This window comes from Mobula hypostoma, chromosome 3, assembly GCF_963921235.1.
Source record: "Mobula hypostoma chromosome 3, sMobHyp1.1, whole genome shotgun sequence".
In the NCBI taxonomy this organism is placed as follows: Eukaryota; Metazoa; Chordata; class Chondrichthyes; order Myliobatiformes; family Myliobatidae; genus Mobula; species Mobula hypostoma.
The window spans coordinates 116,996,716-117,016,901 of record NC_086099.1 but is presented as its reverse complement, the minus strand read 5'-3'; the positions used below and the strand labels follow the sequence as shown (position 1 = coordinate 117,016,901).

Here is a 20,186-nt window from a genome sequence, read left to right as displayed (position 1 = left end):
AGGTTTTCTGGTTAGGAAGTTGAGGATCCAGAAGTTGGTGAAAAAGAGAATCAAGAGGCAGTTAATTCAGGTTAGTGGCAAAGAGAATAAAGAAATAGTTGCTGGACATGTGAGAGACTAACTTGCAGGGATACAGGGAAATAAGGAGTGACATTGGGAATAATGGAATTGCTCTCCACACACGCACTTATTTAATGAGCTGAATTGCAAGGTTGGTGATAGTAAATTGCATCTCCAGCCTTGTCATTTCGACAAGTCTTTTACTCCGAAGCTGCAATCATTGTGTTTTTTTTTTAAGTTTTGCTGGTGAGATATTAAATTAGATTCAATCATTCAATCAGAAAACAGATCAATACAAAGACCACTTTGCCAGATTTATTAGTTTTCACACACGACCAGGAACACGAAACTTCCCACTAAACTTGCCATGGTACTTTAAATCAAATGGACTCAACACCTTGCGAATACCCATCATGTTCATAGATGCAATCCTTTGAAAAGTCCAGGGATTCTGGTTGTTTTCGGCTTTCTGCTCCTCTTCCTTGACCATCTCCTCCAGTGATTCCTTGCTAAAAACCTTGGCAGGAAATGGCAGTTTTTTGGCAACTTCTGACAGGAAGGGCTCCACCTCCTTTAAAGCACATTTCCCCCCAAGCTCCATAATTACCCGGCCATACTTGACAGGAGTGACATAATGGTCAATAGCCCCTTTCCCACCACCCATCCTCTGTCCTAGTCCTTTACGTGTGATGGGTTTATAGGGGGCATTCACACGCCAGCGTGCAAACATGGTTTTGGCATCCATTCGCCGGTTAATGGTGAGCCGCATCATTTCAAAGTGGCCCCAGTGCAGGTAGCCACCTCCAAGTGCCTGAAGATGGAGAAAAAGTGAAAAAGGGACAGGTTGCGGGAGGGGAAGGGAAGGGAATGGAAAGGGTGAGAAGATGAGGCAGATTAATAAGTAGTCACATTAGAAAGAACATTGGCAAAACAATTGACTTTTGACAATATTTTTGCTTTGTCTCATATTTGGAACCATGATTAGGGCCATTTCTTTTTCGTCCTGAAATATTAAATCTGCTATGTTATTTATATTATTTACGTGTGGATTTCAGTATTAACAATCTCAACATAATGTGAATTGTTACATTTCTGAGTCAAAGAGCACTCCAGCCCATCTAGTCCATGCTGCAACAACATTCTGCTTCGTCCCGTCAATCCACAGGCCTCTATACCCCTCCCATCGAAGGACCTAAAAGTCAGAAACTTCAGAGAGATAGCAATCAGGTGCCAGGACTGGAGCTCTACCATCTGCCAAAGACTACTTGTGTTCCCTTATATGTCGTACTATCATGTCAAAAGCAGATATCAGATGATTGTTAGTTTCACCTATAACGAGCGTTAAAGTTATTCTCAAAACTCACATTGCATCAAGTTTGCACTGTATTTCACATATGCAGCTTGGTCTAGAATTACAAGTCTATACTTCTTCATCTGTGCTCTGGATTTCTGCTTGGACCTTCACACACCAGATGGCACTCCATTCTCTCTTTGGTGACAGCATTGCTCCCTCTCATACTGCTCTAGTAGCACATCTGAGTTCCCATGTCTCCATTCAGACTAGAAGCAGTAAAGGAAATGATAAGCAAAGACCTGCCATGGTCTGGTTTGGAGCCGACCCATTCAAGTGTTAACATGTTTTGGAAAACATGCTTCCACCTGTGAGATCTTCTGCACACCCACTACTGACTTCATAATGCACCTGGGCAAGAAGTCTGCATGGGAGTAATCAAACCAGATTGTATTTGCACATTCAACTCCACAAAGCAGCCAGAGTTTCAACAGCATAGGATATTGAGAAACCTACCACAATGGCATACTGTCCCCAGACAATTTTATTGGCCCGTGTTGCTGCCCCACGGATATCGCCCAGCCTTTTCATCCAGCGCCTGGGCTTCTTGTAGTTTGGGACCTTATTTAAGAATTTCAGCTTTGGCTTCTCAGGAATAATCACATCTGAGGAAAAAAAAACCCACAGGTGTCAAAGAGATTGCTCGGGTAGTTTTGTCATCCCTACCGAAGTCCATATTCAGCAGCCAATACCGTTAACAACACTGTAACCATTATTTCAAGGTTCATAAGTAATTATGGATGTCATCTTAAGAACAGATCTATCTTCTTGGCAAACTTGAATACAGTTACATGCAACCCACTTCTATTTCAAAGGCAGAATATACATTTATATTGCATTGCTCATAATGTTCCAAAACACTTCACAGCCAATGAAACACTTTTGCATGTAGCTAGAATATACGGGCAATTTTGAACTCATATCACCCACACAATGCAATAGATCTAATGACCTGCAACACACATCAAAGTTGCTGGTGAATGCAGCAGGCCAGGCAGCATCTCTAGGAAGAGGTACAGTCGACGTTTCGGGCCGAGACCCTTCGTCCTGATGGGTCTCGGCCCGAAACGTCGACTGTCCCTCTTCCTAGAGATGCTGCCTGGCCTGCTGCGTTCACCAGCAACTTTGATGTGTGTTGCTTGAATTTCCAGCATCTGCAGAATTCCTCATGTTTACGATCTAATGACCTGTTGTTACCTTGACCACATGGGACAAGTTGTCAGACAACTCCCCCACTATTAACTTGGTTTAATATTTCATCCACAAGGTGACAACCCTTGACCATGCATTGATCTCTTAGTTCCTAGACCACACCAATTTTGACATTGGCTATGAAGTGCTTTGTAAAATTTTGAACTATATAACAGTAAATTCTTCCTTTGAAACAGAAGTGGGCTACATTTAATTGTATTCAAATTTGGCAAGAAGTGTAGAATAGCCTCAAATGTTTGGATATTATCATTGGATGAATTCTTTTCCCCATCAACTCCTGTCTAATTTTTAAAATTTACTCAAATCTATACCCTTTCTCTTGCAGGGGAAGTGATGACCCCCTCCTGTTAGATTGATTGAGGTAACTTTTTTTTTCTTCTTTCTTACTTCACTTTGAACATTTGTATATGCGTGCACTTGTAATGCTACTGTGACACTGTAATTTCCTTTGGAATCAACAATCTATCTATCCAGCCCTTTCATCTCCTCGGTGTTATGCATGACTAGGTTAAACGTCTGCTTGGTCTCATAAAGCCATAGTTGTAATTGTCCAAACTCTTACTACATAATTGTAAATTTCCTCTGCTTCATTAACATTGCCACATTATTCCTGTGGCACGGTATGGTGACCAAAACCATACACGCACTTTAGCAAAAATCTGCAGCTAGCCTGTTGGTTATACAGAGCCTGAAACTCGTTTTCCAAGTAGAACCATAGGATGGTATAGCACAGAAACAGGTCCATGCCAACTATGATGCCTATCTACACTCGCCCATTTGCTGGCAATAGGTCCGTCCCATCCTCAGATTTGTGAAAACACTTTCTAACTGTTGTAATTCTCACTGTGTCCACCACCTCCTCTGGCATCTTGATCCAAATAACCACCACCACGTATAGTGTGGAAAAGTGTACCCCTTGGATCTCTCCCCTTTCACCTTTCCCCTCTGCACTCTAGTTCTGGACTCCCTACCCAAATACAGTAGAGTCCTGACACACAGTGTGAGAGTCAACTGTGCTCTGTTTCCATGGCTCTGCGCCAGCGCCAGTGAACAGCTTGCTGTGCATTCTATGCTGAGCTGGAGCTGCACATAGGACCCAGACTGCAGAGGCAACACTTGGTCCTTACCAACACATCCATCCTGGGCCTCCCATGTCACGTCACTGATTGCCTTCTCGGGGCTCGGCTCCGATCCCACCTGACCCCCCCCCACCCCCCCACGATGATTGCTCAGCCTTTAGCTGCACACAATGGTGACCCTTATCTGATCCCACATTCCTTCACGCAATCCCCTGCCTCGCCTCCACACCCCAGTCCATCCCATTCAAGCATCCCTGACACCGACAGGCCACAACTCCACTTTTCACATGACACTTGGAGCAAACACAATAGAAGAACAATACATCTCCATCCACTTTTCATCTGACCTTGAAACAGCAAAACCTGTGGGTCTTAAGCTTTCTTAATACTGGTAAACATTTAGATGTACTTCGGAGGAAGCATTATATTTATCCTTCATCACAATTAAGCTATTGTGCCACAAGGTCACTCCAACCCACAGCATAGCTAAAGAATGTTGCATGTGTGTCTTACCTTGTTTGATTATGATCGTCAGAATAATCAATAGTATTATTATATTCAGGCGTGTGATGATTCTATATTGAATCTAATAAGTATTTTACTTCACTTTCTGCAGCTTCAATAAGTTTTCTCATTAAAATCCCTGAAGAAAGCTTCCAGCTTGGGTGATTTTTGAGAAGGTGTTTAACTCCCTAGCTTCGTACACACGCATCGTGAGGGCAACAGAATAGATAAAGGAGAGCCAGTGACATTGCTTACTTGAATTTCAGAAGATCTTTGCCAAGCTGCTGCACCGGAGGCGGCTAAACAAATAACAGTCCATGGTACTAAAGGACAGAAGATTGGCCAACTGCACAAAGCAAAGAGCATGAATAAAAGGGACCTTTTCTGGTTGGCTGCCAGTAACTCATGGTGTTCCACAGGCTTGGTGTCAGGCTCGCTACTTTCACATTATATGTTAATTAATCTGGATGATGGAAATGATGGCTTTGTGACCAAGTTTGCAAATGATACAAAGAGGGCAGGAAGAAAACCTTGACAGGTTAGGAGACTGGGCAAACAAATAGCAGGTTAAATAAGTTTAGGGAAGTGTAAATTCGTGCACTTTTTCAGAAGGAATAAAGGCGTAGACAATTTTCTAAATGGGGAGCGAATTCAGAAACCAGAGGTACAAAGAGACTGGAGAGTCTCAGTGCAAGATCCCTAAGGGTTAACGTGCAAGTTGAGCCGGTGGTAAGGCCGGCAAATACAATGTTAGCACTCATTTTGAGAGGGTTTGAATACAAAGGCAAGGATATAATGCTGAGGCTTTATAAGGCATTGCTTAGACCACACTTGAAGTATTGTGAGCAGTTTTGGTTCTCATACTCAAGAAAGGGTATGCTGGCATTGGGGAGGGTCCTGCAGTTATTTACCAGAATGATCCTGGGTATGAAAGGGCTAACATAGGAGGAGCATTGATGGTTCTGGGCCTGTGCTCGCTGGAGGTTAGAAGATTGGGGGTGGGGTGGGGTGGGGGGGAACGTGGTTCTCATTGAAAGCTTCTGAATATTGAAAGGCCTAGATAGAATGGAGAGAGCAAGGATATTTTCAATAGTTGGCGAGTGTAGGTCCACAGGTCACAGGCTCAGAATAGAAAAACACCCATTTTAAACAGAGATGAGAAATATCTTTGTTCAGAGGGTGGTGAATTTGTGGAAATCATTGCCACAGGTAACTGTGGAGGCCAAGTCATTGGGCATACTTAAAGCAGGAATTGATTGATCCTTGATCAGCAAGGGCATCAAAGGCTACAGGGCAGGAATATGCGATTAAAAGGGAAAATAAATCTGTCACGACGGAATGGCAGAGAAGACTTGATGGACCAAACGGCCTAATCCTGTCCCCATGTTTTATGGATAGGCATCAGGATGAATGGGAGAGTAAAAGTTTATTCTAACTCACCATCGTAACTGGGAGGAAGCTCATAGGTCTTTAGCCCAACTGGGAAAACTTTTGCTATCTTCTGATATTGGTCTGTAAAGAAGATGGATGTCATTGCACAGAGTTATACAATACAGAAACAGACTCTTTGACCTAACCATTCAAAGCCAACCAAATTCCATCGAAGTCAGTCCTATTTGCCCATTTTTGGCTCAGATCTCTCAGTGCCTTTCCTATCCACTAACCTGTCAATTAACTTTTAAATGCAATTAATATACTTGCCTCAACCACTTCCACTAGATTATTCCATAATACAATTTGCCCCTTGGTCTTCCACTAAATGTCTCCCCTTGTCACCTTAAATCAAGACCTCTAGCTCTTGATTCTCTAAGCCTACGTGAATTCAGTCTTTCTGCGCATACAGGAAAAATATCAGTTAAACATATATTACCCTTCAGGTATATGCACAGTACTATGCAGCGCAGATAGAAGGCAGGTCTGACAGGTAACACCCTCAACCAACTTACAGAGGAACCACGGTCCTGATTCAAAGTTGCAATCTGCACAATAAGGCCTGGGAATTACTCTGCTGCTCTTGGCCATGCGCTTGGTTCGCCCTCACCACAGCGAAATCACTCCGACCAAGGGGACGGGTCCAAGGCTGGGGCAATAGTAACGCCCGTTCCCAAAAGAGGGCCATCAGCCGGATGTACCCTTGGTGCAAAATCACTGGCCTGAACACAAGATTCAGCCCAGTAGAAAGTCCACGTTCCCCCTCCCACGCATACACCGGTTTAGTTTATCTCCGCGCACCCACCTCCGGCTCGGTACCCACCTGCCTCGCCCGCCCACGGACAGAAACCGACCCGGCGCAGCACCATTAGCAGCGCCATAGCGACGGACAGGGTGGTCACACTCAACCGTTTCCCCACACACCCGCACCCAGAGCACAAAGGTTCCGTTTGCGCTATAAGCCCTGTCATTGATCAGATTCACGTCCTGATTGATTTATCTCTATCTATCTATCTATCTATCTATCTACCTATCTATCTATCTAAGACCATAAGACATAGGAGCCAAATTGGCGTCCACAGTCGTCTGTGGGAATTAGTTCCACAGATTCACCACGCTTTGGCTAAAGAAATTCCTCCTCTCCTCTGCTCTAAAGGGATGTCCCCGTATTCTCAGGCTGTGCCCTCTGACCTTAGACTCTCCCACTATAGGAAGCATCGTACCTAAATAGACTCTATCTTGATCTTTTCAGGATTCAAAAGTTTTCAATGAGATCCCGCCCCCCATTCTTCTAAACTCAACGATTGAAGACCTAGAGATGTCAAATACTCATTCAAGATTCAAGATTGTTTGATCTCATTTCCTGTACACAAGAGCAAAGGAGGACTAAATAATTGTTGTTCTAGACCTAATGCAGCACAAAAAACCCACAAAAGACAAAGAACACAATAATAATAAAAAAACACAAAACTATAATCACACTCGGTAGCTTATATACATAGAATTATTACATGTTTATAAAGTGATACTAGGCTGTGCATAAAGTGACTGACAGGAAATAATAAAGTAGTGGTGGAGTTGGTGGGCGGAGGTGTTGATCGACCTTACTGCTTCGGGAGGGTAACTGTTTTTGAGTCTGGTGGTCCTGGCCTGGAGGTGACTTCATCCCTTCTTCCCTCTTTAATTCTCCACCGCCTTTACTTCCATATTCTGCAGGTTTTCGCAAATAAATTCAAGTGAGGTGTTTTATATTAATAAAACCCACAACACATATTATTGAACTCCAAAACCTAAACACAAAATTGTGCCAAAAATCCTAACATTACAATGTCATCACATCAGACCAGCCTCTTAAAGGTGAATCAGGTACGTATCTCCCATTTACATTATCCTACACAGCAGCCCCCGCCCCAGAATTCACTAAAACCGGCCTCGTGAGCCTGTCTGGAGCTCGGACGAGCTGCCTGGCTCGGGTGCTATCTTCCCGGGATCAGCAGGTGTCTGCGGCTACCCCACAGGTGCGTTGACACACTCAAGGTCATGTTCTAATGCCAGGGACATGGCAGAGGAATACTCCAAATCTTGGGGGGCCTCCCAAAGTACATTCAGGTTTACCCCTCTTATTTATGATAAAAGTCTTTTCTCTCCATTCCAAAATGCGAAAGGGGGTCTAAGCAAATGTTGGTGTGCATCATGGCAGACGAAAACAAACAAGGCGGAACGTGGGTCAGCAGGGGCCGGTGATGGAGGTAGGAATAGGTGAAAAGGAATTGAATTTGCTGAGGAGGGTGGAATGCTGTTGAGAGACTGACCAGGAATGAAATCACCTGGCACTTGTATCATCTGCCTGTACACCAACTCAGCCACGGACAACTGCAGGTCCTCTTTTGGAGCTGTTCTGAGCCCCAGCAGGACACATGGGAGATGTTCATGTCAACACTCATCAGCCAGAGAAGCCCTCAGAGCAGCCTTACAGGAGAGGTGAAACCACTCACTTAGGCGGCTGTTCTGCGGGTGATACGCTGTGGTGTGATGTAGCCTAACACTGAGGTTCTGGTCCATTGCAGCCCAGGGGCTGGAAATGAATTGGGGACTGCGGCCAGAGGAAATATCAGGTGGGGTGCCAAACCAAGCAACTCAGGTGCTGATGAATGCATGAGCCACCTCTGCGGCCATTGTCGATGCTACAGGCATGACCTCTGGCCACCTGGTGGTACAGGCCTCCATGGTAAGAAGGTGAATGAAACCACAGGACAGGGATGAGGACCAACAAGATCCACTTTGACTTGGTCGAACCATTGCTCAGGGACCTCAAAAGACGCCAATGATGCCTGAACATGATGGCTAATTTCTGCCCGCTGGCAGTCCCCACAAACTGTGGGCCAATCACGCTGTCCTTTGTAAGGCCGTGCCATACGAAACTTTAGTGCAACCAGTTTCTGCGAGGCCTTCCAAACTGGATGCGAGAGGCCATGTATGGACAGTCCGTCTCTAGTTTGCGGGCACGATGGGGCAAGGGTGATCAGTTCAGACATTGCACAGGAGAGACACCCCAGCTTCTGTGAATTTAATGTAAGCCAACCACAGGCCCACGACTGGTGTTCCGTATGTCTGTTCTCTGGGTCAATAACTTGCTTGGCTGCTATGTCGGCACAGTCAGCTCTACATGTATGGCCTCAATGACTGGTCGTGAGAGGCAATCAGCCGCAGCATTATTTTTCCCTTTGATATGGTGGATATCCGCTGTGAACTCTGAGGTGTAGGCCAGGTGGCTTTGCTGTCGTGCTTGGTACTATAATTTTGGAACATCTTGCCTGCACCCAGGCCATAAGTGCAATTACGAAGAAAGAACTCAGCACCTCTACTCCATTGGGAGTTTGCGAAAATTCGGCATGACATCTAAAACTTCGACAAATTTCTATAGATATGTAGTGGCTACACCATGGCCTGGTATGGAAACACCAATGCCCTTGAATGGAAAATCCTACAAAAAATAATGGATACGACCCAGTCCATCACAGTTAAAGCCCTTCCCACCACTGAGCACATCTACAAAAAGCGTTATTCCAGGAAAGCAGGATCCATCATCAGTGACACCCATTACCAGGTCATGCTCTCTTCTCGCTGCTGCCATCAGGAGGAAGGTACAGAAGCCTCAGGACTCATAACACCAGGTTCAGGAACAGTTACTACCCTTCAACCATCAAGCTCTTGAACCAGAGGGGGATAACCTCACTCAACTTCTGTCACGGCATTTAGATATAGTTCAAGTGTAGAGAGAGACACGGAAGTGGTTCAATAGTTCACAGACTTTAATGTGAACAGGATGCTGGGAAAGGAAAGGCTTGTATATGCGTAACCCTCTCACCATAACCTCGTAATGAGTTAACTATTACCGTGAATCTAACCTAACAGAAACATAACTTGACAATGCACAGGGAATAATGATCAAAACAGGCATTTCAAATAAATAAACATGTCTACGGTAAATATGATTAAAGTGAACACAAAACATGAAAGTTTGAATGTTCCTTTAAGAGAAAGCATTACTGTTACTTATATGAGTGCTGACACACCCATGCAAATTTACAGTTTGCCAGGAAGCAATAAGTTAACTCACACCAGTATAAACTTGGATCGAAATTGCATTGACAAAATAATTAAAGCTATAACAAACAAAATAAAGAAAGGTGCCCATTATAAAAAAAGTAGTGGATACGACCCACAGGTAAAGCTCTGTCCACTACTGAGCGCATCTGCAAAAAGCGTTGTTGCAGGAAAGCAGCATCCATCATCAATGTCACTCATCACCAGGTCATGCACATAACTATTGGAGCTCATTGTTGTGTGGTCATTCCAGGTTATTTCACTTCATTTACTCACGCTATGGAGATGGTTTTGCCAGAAACCCCAGTCCAAGCAAAATATAAATAAGTACCCTTGCCATTTCCAAGGAAAAAGACATCAAACTTTATCCAAGTTTGTATAATAGCTAACTAAAAAGTTATCTCTACATTTTCCGTGAGACCATTGTCTGCATGTGGATTTACCGACAGCGGTATCTGCCCTTTCACATGGTTTCTGTGAATGTTTCACCATGTTTTTCTGCTACGTTCATTGTCCATTTCCATTCTCCATCTTCGATCTGGCGCTTTCTCTAGAAAATGGCTCCCTGTACTTTTCCTCGTGCTGTCGCTGGAATGCTTCCAAGACAAAGCCTACTGGCTAATTCAACGAGCCTAACTTAATCAACTGAATTTTTATCTTAAACTGCAAAAATAAAATTTTTGATTATATAATGCAATTAAAGGAACACATTGCATTTTGAGAAAGTCTACAGAAAATAAAATACCCAACAGAATAACTGTATTAATAAAATAAAGCATAATCTTAAATCAGAGTATTAAATATGGTTACATATAAGAACAGCGAAAATAAATTTTCTTTGAACTTTGAACTTTGTAAGGTATGACAACCCTCTACATTAGCTACACTACACCATTCATGAACAAAGGAACATATTTGCCATCCAGCCCCATCCCGGAGATTTAGCAATCCCAGTGAGGTCGGGCAGCATCTGCTGAAACGATCAGTCAATTTTTCAGGCCGGAATCCTTCGTCAGGACTGAAGAGGGAGGGGACAGAGGCCCTATAAAGAAGGTGGGGGGAGGGTGGGAAGGAGAAGGCTGGTAGGTGTCAGGTGAAAAACCAGTAAGGGGAAAGATCAAGGGGTGGAAGAGGGGAAGCAGAGATAGGCATAGGGGAAAGCACAATGGGTCGTAGAAGGAGATGAGTTGTGCATCTCTCGTTACATGCGCATGTAGGTCAAATCTTTGAGTGAAAATGCAGAAAGTCTGAAGTTAATAACTAATCTCCTTCTACCTTAGGCCACGAACTTATCAGTCACCCCGTGCTGTGCACCACTTTCTGGAGGTCCAAGCCGCCGACTTCGACAAAGAAGGGATCCGTATGGTCCACGACCGCTGGACTAAGTGTGTAAATGTAGGAAAAAAATGTGCTAGGTTTTCTAAAATTGACTCGTTGTACCTTAGGCCACGAACTTATCAATCACCGCTTGTATTATATTTAATCTCAGTTTCAGCTTCAGGTCAAAATGTCTACAAATTCAAATTCAACCCCCCCCCCCCCCGGTATATGTGTGTATGTGTCTGTGTGTGTGTATAATTATATATATATATATATATATATATATACACATGCAGAAAATCCAGAAAATCAAATTCAGATCCATGGAATGAAAACTACACTTTTACATTCAACCGTATTAAATCCTCAAACAACAAGAATTCTGCAGATGCTGGAAATTCAAACAACTTTTATGTGTGTTGGTTGTATTAAATCCTCTACGTCTAGAAGCATTCTGTTTCCCGACTGGTACTTCGATATTGGGTGGCTCGCATCTTGCTTCCTGGGTCGTTGGGTGAAATGGTGAGTAATCTACGGAAGGTCAATTCAAAATACCGACACAAAAATAAACCTGACCAAATCCCTTGCTATAATTTAACAGAACTAATTCTGGGTTTTACGGCAGAGATCTTGGACGCCCGTCTCTGCTGATATCATCTCGTTATAGCTGGTGCTTGAAATATAGCTGTAGCTTCAATATATCTTTTAACGTTATGATCTCCCCTCCAGGTGTTTCACCCTGGGGATTTCCGGTAAGTAGGGTAGAGATACTAACTACTAATTCCACTTTTAACGGTTCGTATCTTTTGTTAGTTTCGTAATTTTGAGGCGTTCCTGTCACTTGTCCACGCCTGCGTCAGCCACGCCTCATTCTCACATAGTCCTCCCCGCCCCCCCAAGTTCTCTTTGCAATCCTGTAGGTCTCGTTTTTATCCCCCCACCAGGGGGAGCTCTAACATCACTTCTTTTCGTTTAATTCATCTGGGTTACACCTCTCCCTCCTACGAATTTATGCAAGTCCTTTTGCATACTGATGCACTGTAATGAGTTTCGGGTGTGCAACATACGTGCAATCTGGAAGAGACTGCAATAGCTGAATTCAGAGTTTGGAAAAGGGATTGAACTGTTGTCACTATTCCCTAGCTCAGAATATGTCAGATTTCTAGGTTTTTCTCTGTGTCTAAAAGACCTCGTGAGTTCAGGCTCTCCTTTGTGAGAATTCTCATTTGTCGTGTCTTTTCTAGTCAAACATTTCACCACGTGTCTCTTTTTCTCGTCTAATCTCAGACTCATCTGGGATTGACAAAATTTCCAGACTTCTTCCATCAGGTTGGATACACTGATCACACATTTCCTCATTTGTTATTTATTCCAGTGGGTTTTCTTCGTGACTGGCAGTTAAGTTACCTTCTACAATGGATTTCTCTGCATCGGGTAACCAGCTCCTATTTCTTCGGGTTCCAGCGCTGGGTCGGCAACCGGAGTGGTTGTAAACGGCTGATTTGGGTTTGGGTTGGAGCTCACACTTACTGTTCAGAGGTTTCTGGTCCTCGTCCTCTTCAGAGTCAATTGGACTGTCTTCCTCTTCAAGTGACGATTTGTTCTTTGAACTCCTGCGGGATGTGTACTTGTGAAAAGGGACAGGAGAAAGTTGTTCATTGTTTTCCGAAGGAAGAAATCCACAAGAGAGCAATAGATCCCTATGGAATGTTGGTATGGTCCCAGACTGGTTCTCAGGATGTGCCTTGTAGACAGGCAGATCATCAGCTTGACTCACCACTACACAGACTACTTCTAACCATTTATCGGCAAGTTTGTTTTCACTTCGTAGGCGCACATTCCATACTAGCACTCGTCTCCTTCTTTCAACTCTAAAGCTGTCATGTTTGTCATATCTGGTCTCGTTTCAGTCTGTCATTTTCCATGAGTTCCCCATTGCTATCTTGAAGCTTAATGAAGTTGAGATTTTACATTTTGTACATCCTGCGAGTGTGATGTACCATGTTTGTCTTTCAAGGGTACTCCGAATGCTAAGTCAACTGGGAGACTGGATTGTCGTCTAAAATTGAATTCATACAGACTAAAGCCAGTCGTCTCATTCCTCGTACAATTATAAGCATGAACTTGGGGTATCACTAATTTCGCCAGCGCCTTTTATCTTTCTCCTCCAGGGTGCCCAGCTTATTTACGAGAGTCCTGCTAAACTTCTCAACAGGGTTTCCTCTGGGATAATACGGCATAGTTCTGACTTTTTGAATTCCATCTATCTCACGCAATTCTTTAATCAAGTGGGATTCGAAGTCAGGGCCTCTGTTACCGTGTAAGGCGCTCAGGATAACCACAATGCGAGATGAAATGCTCCCATAGGTACTTTGCAACCATCTTGGCTTTTTGGTTGGGTGTAGGATTAGCCAAAGCATATTTAGTGAAATGATCAGTTATTACTAGCACATCATTAATGCCTTACACATCGACTGCATGTTTTAATCTCGTGTTCCACATCCGCAGCCTTCTTCGGCCAATAGAATCGGCTTCTGCTAAATCCAGGTTACGATTGATACCCGAGTGACCAAAGTGTGTCACAAGGTGGGCGTTGTAGGGGACCCAAAGGCAAGACACAGACACTGAAGTACAAGGAACAGGACTTGAGTAGAGTAGGGACCTGTCAGGATACAGACAAGGAGCAGGGACAAGAACGCAGACTTGGGCTGGGACATGGACTAGACAGAGAACCCGGACAAGGAACTATGAATTAGGAGCCTGGGCTAAGGAAGGCGGGACCAGGACTAGAAACCATGGACTAGGAGACAAGGCTTGGACTCCGAGCCAGAGATTGGACAAGGACCGAGAACCTGCGTCATGCCTCGGGCTCGGACCCCAGAACCACGCAATGACATGACATGCCTACAGGACAGGACGTGGCTGGGGTCTTGAGGCCTGAGCTTGGAGGCAAGCTGGGGTCTTGTGGCCTGAGCTTGGAGACAGGCTGGGGTCTTGGCTCTTGAGGCTGTAGTCTGGGGTCTAGGGTCTTGGAATGTGGAGGCTGATAACTCGGAGGCTGGAACTCGGAGACAGACTGGGAACTATCCATCAACAAAGAGCCGGGACTTATCCTTCGAAAAGCCAGGACTCATCTTTAACACGACACTGACATGAGACTGGACAGAACATAGACATAGAGCCGGGACTTATCCTTAGACAAGCCGGGACTCAACTTCATCTGCACACCAAGGTGGGACAGGTCCCTCCATCGGGTAACAGCAGAACGACCGGACTTACCCAACAGAGGTGAGGACAAGACGAGACAGATCCCCCCGCAGGGCAGGGGCAGAACGGCCTGACTTACCCCACGGAGGCGAGGAGAAGACAAGACAGATCCCTCGCAGGGCAACGGCAGAATGGCCCGACTTACCTCACGGTGGCGAGGACAAGAAGAGACAAACACCAAAGAACTTCAGGCAGTTCCATCTCTGCATCAGGGTTGCTCCGAGTCGCAGTTATGGCCAGCAACCTAGGCTGGCTATGGAAACAGCCGGATCCCTACTTAGCTCGGAGTGGCTGACGGCCACTCAGCTGGCCCGGGAAACAGCCAAATCCATACCGCAAAGACAGCTCCGACTACTGAGGCTCCATGAGGGGATGGTTCTCCAACGCCGCCTAAAGATGACAAATGGCCGCTCTAGCCTTCTACCAGCAGGTTGCTCCCAGGGAATCTTGACAAGAAAAACCAGCAGCTCACACTCGACACCACGGCCACTTATATTCCAAGCCCCAAGATGGTAATCAGATGCCTATGATTACCTCAACCAAACAAGGGACAGGTGGAAGACCCGGAGTCCTGAGTCCACAGACCAGACCATGAACGGGAATGCGGACTTCACGGACCGGACCATGATAAAGTCATTGTGAAGACTATTTCGTACATCAGATTGAAACTTTTCAGGGAAAACAAGCTGGAATGTTCTTGTATCTCTGGCTTCAGACTCATTGGAAGTTTTATTTGGTGGTTCTTCCGGAAGTATAGCTTGTTCTGAACTTAGTTCACCTATAACGCACCTGGGAGGAATCGTGACATCTCTGCATTGGAGATCACTATAGGTAAGTGACAATGTTGTTTGTTTTCCAAAGTAACCAGGGAAATCTTTACTATAAGTTATCCAGGCAAGACAGAAGAAAATGAGTACTCCACAATCGCCCTTTCATCAGGTTGCAGCTTTCTGAAGGTGATTGATCCACACAAGACTACAGACTGCCCAGCTGGAATTTTTCTAAGGTCCTTGCCGGGTACTCTCACCAGCCCAACAGTTCCCTCTGTAGTCTCTCTTTGTCACATTTGCAAAATATCCAAGACTTGCTTGTAGCCAAACTTGGGAGAGAATTTCTGGCTACTTTGCAGTTTATGGTAATCTTTATACAGCTCATCACGGGTATTCATGCTAATTAACACACACATATTGTAACGTAAAGAGACATCTGGAACAATCAATGCCAGCGTGGGCGCTTCCACATCCATTCCTTTAAACTCTTTTGGGAATGTAACATCGACTTCTACATATCCCAGGTATGGGACAGCTTTTCCTTTAACACCCTCCACTTCTCACAAGTTGGTGAGAAAATGAACTGGTAAGTCTGACATAGTAGGGTCTAGAGATGGTAGTGACTGGCGATCTTGTATCTAATAAGCAGTTACATTTTCTTCCGGCTAAGGTTATATGAGCAGTGCATTCCCTGCCGACTAATCCCTTAGGTAGGTCAACAGTCTGTCGTCTTAACTTTGTTTCACTGAACAAGATCTTGAAGCTTTTGGGACATGCTTTGCCAACATCAGTCCCCCTTCGTCCCGCAACGGGATCCGCTTCTAGATTAAGTGAAGCTTAGGATACCATGATGTGACTCCAACTCACACAGACTTTTTCGAGCTGTCTTTTCTTTGCTGCTGCTAATGCCGGATTGGGTTCATAGTAGCAAAGGCAGGCTACGTGTCAATCTTCGCTACATTTAAAACACAACCAAGGTTTTGGTTTGACACTTGGCTGTTTGTCAGTGGTTGTGGACTCTTGTTTATCTTTAGTGCCAGCCTTTCCTTTTAGTGGCTTATCACTTGTGTTTGAGCTCGTTTATACCTTCTGCTGTTTTGTAGTTTGTAGAGTATCTAGTAGACTTTGAAGCTCAGTGATTTGTTTAGTCAGTTGAGAAGTAACTGAAATTATCTGTGCTACATCATCTTCTTTACAGCATCCTGTGGCCTGAGACTGTACATCGGCACGTTGTTTGACTGTTCCTAAATGATGTTTCATGTGTGCGGTTCTGGAAGCATGCTTGTCTTCCTCGGTGTGTAGGAATGTCAGTAGTTCGGTAAGCGATGGCAGGTTTTGTTTTTCCTGTTCCAGTTACAGCTCTAAGATCGGGGGGGGGGGGGGGTTCCCAACATGCCCTATAAAACTGCTTTAAAAGATGCTTGTTAATCTTGATTTCGGCAACTCTGTATTGCTTTACAGTGTCAGCGCTACCTATAGCAGCTGTAGGTAGACAGATGGTCTTTCACCCACGTTTTGTACCTTGTTCATGAATCTGGCGAATCATTCATCACCGCCCTCCATGGCGGTAAAAGCTGAATCTAGGAGTTGATGTAAATAGCGGGTGAAGCTCCAGGGCTTGTTGACCTGATGATGTCAGAAACTGGTGGAAGAATACTTTCAAATATTTTCCGTGTTCTGTGAAGATCAGACACTCTTGTGTTTGCAAGAACAGTCCAACACTGGCACACCGTCTCGTAGTCTGCTTCATTAGGTAGGCGACGGATTCTACCAGAAAAAATTTGGAGCCTTACTGGTGGATTGCCATGAGCTATCAAGTCATTTCTGCACACAATGGGCTCCACTATGAGTATTTGAATATCAGGAGGGTTAGGATCACTGGGAGAGAGGGATGGGTTCACCGAAACTCCATTAGTCTGTATTACAGGGATTGAGTTATTCTGCGTAGCAGCTGTTTCTGGCTGGTTAGCATCTGAGGAGGCTGCTCTGAAATGACCAGTTGTAGTCTTGTTACATCTTCCGCAGTTTCAACAGGGACTGTTTCCCCACTCTCGATAGTAAGGTTTTCACTGATTTAGGGTAATATCTCTCCCAGGATTTCATCATAATCTTTAGCACTGTGCTTCGCTAAGGTTTTCATCTTACCAAGGTATGCTTGAGTGCTGTCTTTTCCAATACTGTATTCTGAGTGGAAACACAGGCTAAAGTAACTGCATGGCAGGAAACGTATTGGTCACTGCTTGCCCGCTGAGTGTACGGTAGCAAGGGCTGGAGATCTCGCACTGCAGAGCTAAAATTGTACTCTACTATAAAGGACTTAGGGACTGCACCGGGGTCAGTTAGGGGAATAACTGTGGCAACTGAACCATATACTTTTAGGAAGTAACACACATAAAAGTTGCTGGTGAACGCAGCAGGCCAGGCAGCATCTCTAGGAAGAGGTACAGTCGACGTTTTGGGCCGAGACACTTCGTCAGGACTAACTGAATGAAGAGGTAGTAAGAGATTTGAAAGTGGGAGGCGGAGGGGGAGATTCGAAATGATAGGAGAAGACAGGAGGGAGAGGGATGGAGCCAAAAGCTGGACAGTTGTTTGGCAAAAGGGATATGAGAGGACCATGGGACGGGAGAAAGAAAGGGGGAGGAGGAAGCCCAGAGGATGGGCAAGGAGTATAGTGAGAGGGACAGAGGGAGAAAAAGAAGTGTAACAAGATGGAATATAAAGTGTTGGAGGAACTCAGGTTGGAGGAATAATACCTTATATTCCGTCTGGGTAGCCTCCAGCCTGATGGCATGAACATTGACTTCTCTAACTTCCGTTAATGCCCCACCTCCCCTTCGTACCCCATCCGTTATTTATTATATATATAATTTATCTAATAGACTTTCTCCTGCCTGGCTCGCCCGCCAAGTTTTACGTAACACCTGTGTAGTGCTGGTTTGATCTTGTGAGACTTATTGCCACACTCTTTATGAAGAAAATCTAATTACACAGCACTACATTAGGTGCTAGTGGGCGATTAGAAGCTCTAGGTATCGTAAGGTACACTTCTGAAAGTAAGTTTTGTTTATTAAAAAATAGCAATGCGAATAAAATATTTACATAAGTAAGAACAATTCAAAATTCCAACATTCTGTTTTAGGTTCCAAATCGCAGGTATCAAACGTGTTTCCTCAACGACTCCACTATCTATTCTGGCATTCTTGTTCCTATCTTCCTACAACTGTAACTTAACTCCCCCCACCCCTCACCTCCGTGCAGTACCAGCAAACCTTACCCCTAGGATATTAGTCCCCTTCAGTTCAGGTGTAAACAGTACCCACCTTCCCCGGAAGAGAGCCCAATGATCCAAAATACTTTAGCCTGCCCTACCTCCTACATGAGCTCCGTGTTAAACTGTATGATTTTCCCATTTCTGGCTTTAGAAGCATGTGGCACGTGTAGCAATCCTGAGATCACAGTTTTGGAGGTCCTGCCCTTTAATTTGGCACCTAACTTTCTGAGTTCACTTTGCAGAACGTCATCCCTCATCCTACCGATGTCATTGGTACGTATATGGACCACGGCTTCCGGTTGCTCATCCTCCTACTTGAATGCTGAGGATTCGATCTGAGATATGCCGGACCCTAGCAGCCGGGAAGGAATATACCATCTGGGAATCTCGTTCTCGGAGCGCTGTCGCTGGGAAGTAACATTTGCCATCAAGGGCTCCCACTATCTTGACCATGCTCTCTTCTCGCTGCTGCCAGCAGGAAGAAGGTACAGGAGACTTAGGACCCACTCCACCAGATTCAGGAGCAGTTATTACCCTTAACCACCAGGGTCTTGAACCGGAGCGGGTATCTTCATTTGCCCCTTCACTGAATTGTTCCCATAACCTTTGGGGTCACTTTCCAGGTGCCTTCATCTCATGTTGTCGATATTTAATGCTTATTCATTTATTTAATCAGAGCTTGCACTTTATTGTCTCTGTATAAACATCAACGTAACTATTTAGATCCAGGCGAACAAACTTAAAACATGAATTCTCCTGTTCCCACTGTACAAATGCTCACTCAAACCACTTCTTCAATTTATAGCACCACTACAGTACTGCGTTGACTCAGGCCTATAACACCGATATAAAGGATCTCCCATTGGCCGGATGATTGACCCCTCTTCTCCCAGCCATGGTATGGGGGTTCCTCTTTGCGATGGTCAGTCTGCTTGTTGAACTGTTCAGGCAAGTGACACCGCCCGAACGCTTTCAGCAGCACAGTCACTCCTCTCATCAAATACAAAGGCGATCTTTCCGTCAGTATGCAGAACATTATTTTTCGCCACCCGAGATATGAATTAAATATCCCCTCCTCGAAAGAGATAGACTCAAATTCAAAGGCGACTTCTTCCAATATGGCTAACGAAACCATTGCGTGGGCTACAAACGTTTCAGCATAAGATCATAAGGAAAGGAACAAGGCTAGGCCATCTGATACGTCAAGCCTGCTCCACCACTCAATAAGATCATGGGTGATCTGGCCATGGACTCGTCTCCACCTACCTGCCTTTCCCCATAACCCTTAATTAACCTACAAGTTAAAGTATCTTACTATAACTGCTGTTCCTTTCTTACATGCCTCAGATATTTCTCTGTTTATTGCCTGTGCCACTGTAATGTTACTATTTGGTGGCCGATAGACAACTCCCACTAGTGAGTTTTTCCCTTTACTATTCCGAATCTCTACCCAGATGGATTCAACATTCTGCTCCTTAGATCTTATATCATCTCTCACTATGGCCCTGATCTCATCTTTAGTTAAGAGTGCTACCCCAACTCCCTTACCTTCCTGCCTATCCTTCCATATTACCTGATATCCTTGGATATTTAATTCCCAATTCTCTCCACCCTGCGACCATGTTTTTGAAATGGCCACTAAATCATACCCCTTCATACTGATTTGTGCCACACGCTCACTGACCTTGTGACGAATACCCAAACGGGCATTTCTCCTAATGTCCTGACGAAGGGTCTCGGCCTGAAACGTCAACTGCACCTCTTCCTATAGATGCTGCTTGGTCTGCTGCGTTCACCAGCAACTTTGATGT

General features: G+C 44.7%; 1 protein-coding gene across 1 annotated transcript; it reads right to left on the bottom strand.

Annotated features, from left to right (window-relative positions):
- Nucleotides 1-365: 365 nt before the first annotated feature.
- mrpl16 (mitochondrial ribosomal protein L16) lies at nt 366-6,595 on the bottom strand. The gene is made up of 4 exons (XM_063042250.1): nt 6,461-6,595; nt 5,647-5,718; nt 1,868-2,016; nt 366-871 (listed from the first exon to the last, which is right to left on the bottom strand). Exons 1-4 carry the CDS (start codon nt 6,516-6,518, stop codon nt 386-388), a joined length of 765 nt encoding a protein of 254 aa, XP_062898320.1. The 5' UTR covers nt 6,519-6,595; the 3' UTR covers nt 366-385.
- Between the last annotated feature and the right edge of the window lie 13,591 nt (nt 6,596-20,186).